Source organism: Mesocricetus auratus, unplaced genomic scaffold (assembly GCF_017639785.1).
Source record: "Mesocricetus auratus isolate SY011 unplaced genomic scaffold, BCM_Maur_2.0 Super-Scaffold_6731, whole genome shotgun sequence".
NCBI lineage: Eukaryota > Metazoa > Chordata > Mammalia > Rodentia > Cricetidae > Mesocricetus > Mesocricetus auratus.
Window position 1 is genome coordinate 7,432,723 of NW_024429185.1, and position 2,743 is coordinate 7,435,465.

At 51.9% G+C, this 2,743-nt stretch overlaps 1 protein-coding gene across 1 annotated transcript; it reads right to left on the reverse strand.

Annotated features, from left to right (window-relative positions):
* Positions 1 to 335: 335 nt before the first annotated feature.
* Tktl2 (transketolase like 2) lies at positions 336 to 2,424 on the reverse strand. The gene has a single exon (XM_005075190.4). The coding sequence runs from the start codon at positions 2,314 to 2,316 to the stop codon at positions 433 to 435; it is 1,884 nt and encodes a 627-aa protein (XP_005075247.3). The 5' UTR covers positions 2,317 to 2,424; the 3' UTR covers positions 336 to 432.
* Positions 2,425 to 2,743: the final 319 nt, after the last annotated feature.

Below are 2,743 nucleotides of genomic sequence, written 5' to 3' on the forward strand. Positions count from 1 at the left end.
ATGGCATGGCAATGCTATCATGCAAGTGCTCAAATTCTCTTCAGAATCTGGGTTAAGGAAGTCTGCAGTGTAACTCATGTTCCCTTAATTTACAGGAAAACTATACATTTTGATAAACACTCAGAGCTGCATTATCCTCATCCCAGCTGAATAGTTATAGTCTTATCGGAAAGGAATAACTAAGTGGTTTTGTTGTCTATCTTGCAACTTGAAAACGTATAATTAACCTTACCAACAACAACAAAAACAAACCCAAAGTGACATCTGTCAGTTTAACAAAAAGTTAGCTCGAGGGTTTTTTTTTTTATTAGAAATGAAGGTATTACACAGCAGAATATAGAAGATGACTTTTATAACAACAAACGTCAATATAACACAAAGATATGAGTGTTCAAGGCCAAAGCCAAAGGCCTTGATGAAATGAGAAATGGGCTAGTTCATTTTCATTAGGGTATCTTTCACAGCTGCTATAATGCGTCTGGCACTGATTCCAAACATATCCAACAATTCACTAGGCGTCCCACTCCGCGGCACTTCCGTTACTGCAAGCTGATGAACAACTATGTCAGGCTCTCTGGAGACGGCGGCACACACAGCTTCCCCAATGCCACCTTCTCGGTAGTGATCCTCCACTGTGATGATCCGGCCACCTGTAGCTTTGGCACTGGAAAGAATGGTGGCGGCATCCAGAGGTTTGATAGTGAAAGGGTCAATGACACGAATAAAAATCCCTTCTTGAGAAAGCCTGTCGGCCGCCACTAAGGCTTCGTGGAGAGTGATTCCTGCTCCGATAACTGTCACCTTGTCATCTGCACTGTGGCGGATCACCTTGGCCTGTCCAATCACAAAATTTTCTTGTGAAGTATAGATAACTGCAGTTTTTGGCCGGCTGGTCCGAATGAAGCACATTCCCTTGGTGTTGGCTGCCAGATAAACAGCGTGTTCCGTGGAGACAGCATCACTCGGATAGAAAACCGTGCAGGTGGGGATGCTTCTAAACATGGCCAGATCCTCCAGGGCCATCTGGGAAGGACCATCTTCTCCAATAGATACCCCGCAGTGGGAACCGACGAAGTTGATGTTGGCTTGGGAGATGGCCCCCATCCGGATCTGATCAAACGCTCGGGTCAGGAAGGCAGCGAAGGTGCTCACAAAGGCGACAGTTCGCCCTCGTGTGGCACACCCCAGCGCCACGCTTACCATGTTTTGTTCAGCGACGAAGCACTCTATGAAACGCTTGGGGTGCTCTTTCTTGAATATCTCAGAGAAAGTAGAGTTTTTTGTGTCACCGTCTAGAACAATAACCCTCTTGTGAGTGTGGCCCAATTTAGCCAGAGCCAAGCCACAGGCTTCTCGGGTGGCCACCTTGTCCCCCAGTTTGTAAGCGGGCAGGGAGGTCATCTTTATGTCGGAGATGCTGACCCGGGGTGAATCTTCAACAGGGGGCTTTGGTGTGAGATTTCTGCTTGTCTGTATCTGACTCTCGATTAACTTGACGATGCCGTCTGCGCTGTCTTTTGGCATGGGCTTCCCGTGCCAGTTCTCGGCATCCTCGACGTTGGGAATACCCCGACCCTTGAAGGTCTTGGCAATCAGGGCGGTGGGTTTGTCCTTGACTTGAGTTGCTTTCCAAAAGGCCCGGCAGAGAGCTTCAACGTCGTGACCATCCACCAAGAAGGTATTCCAGCCAAACGCTTGGCAGCGCTTCTCATACACGTCCACGCAGTGCTCCAGGGGCGCGGCGCCGCTCTGTCCCAGGCGGTTCACATCAAAGATCGCCACCAGGTTGTCCAAGTCGTAGTGGGAAGCGAAGGCCAAGGCCTCCCAGACGGAGCCTTCCGAAGCCTCGCCGTCCCCCAGGAGGCAGAACACGCGGTAGCTGGCCCGGTCAAAGTACTTGCCCGTGTAAGCCATTCCACAGGCCGCCCCCAGGCCCTGCCCAAGGGACCCCGTGGCCACATCCACGAACGGCAGCCGCGGGGTGGGATGACCCTCCAGGTCGCAGTGGATTTTCCGCAGGTTCAGCAAGTCGGACTCAGCGATGCTGCCCAGCTCCACCCAGACGGCGTAGAGGATGGGCGCGGCGTGGCCCTTGGAGAGGACAAAGCGGTCGTTGTCGGGGTGCTCCGGGTCCGCCTGCTTGTACCTCATGGTGTGGAAGAAGAGCACAGCCATGATCTCGGCCGCACTGCAGCACGACGTGGGGTGGCCCGAGCTGCTGGCACACGTGGCCCGGATCGAGTGGATTCGCAGGCGATTGGCCACGTCCTGAAGCACCTGCAGGGTGTCTCGGTCCACCCTGTCACCGCTGGCCATGGCCTTGGCTGCTCGGTGGCCAGAGGGCAAGAAAAGTGGGACAATGTCCCAGGAGTGTTATCCCTGAACAACCAGCTCGGCGACCGTTGAGGGAAGTCTGCGCCTGCGCCGCCGCTGGCCTGCGGCTGCAGCGCATGCCCAATTGCTTTGTTTTGCACAATGTCATGACGCCCCGCCCCGCCCCGCCCCGCCCCGCCCCGCCCCTGGATTTTTAATGTTTACTTTTTCACTTTCAGATTCAACATTGTTAAAAATAATTCAGTATCACTTTATCTCTCCATAAGACAGAGGTTCCAAATGCGATAGATATTCTTATACCCATGTATTGTGCCTTGGCGAAAAAAATATTAGAGACTATTATGCCCTTTCTCCTAGTGTTACATTTCAATTTTAGAAGTAATTTGATTTTTCCGTGTAAGGTTATTTT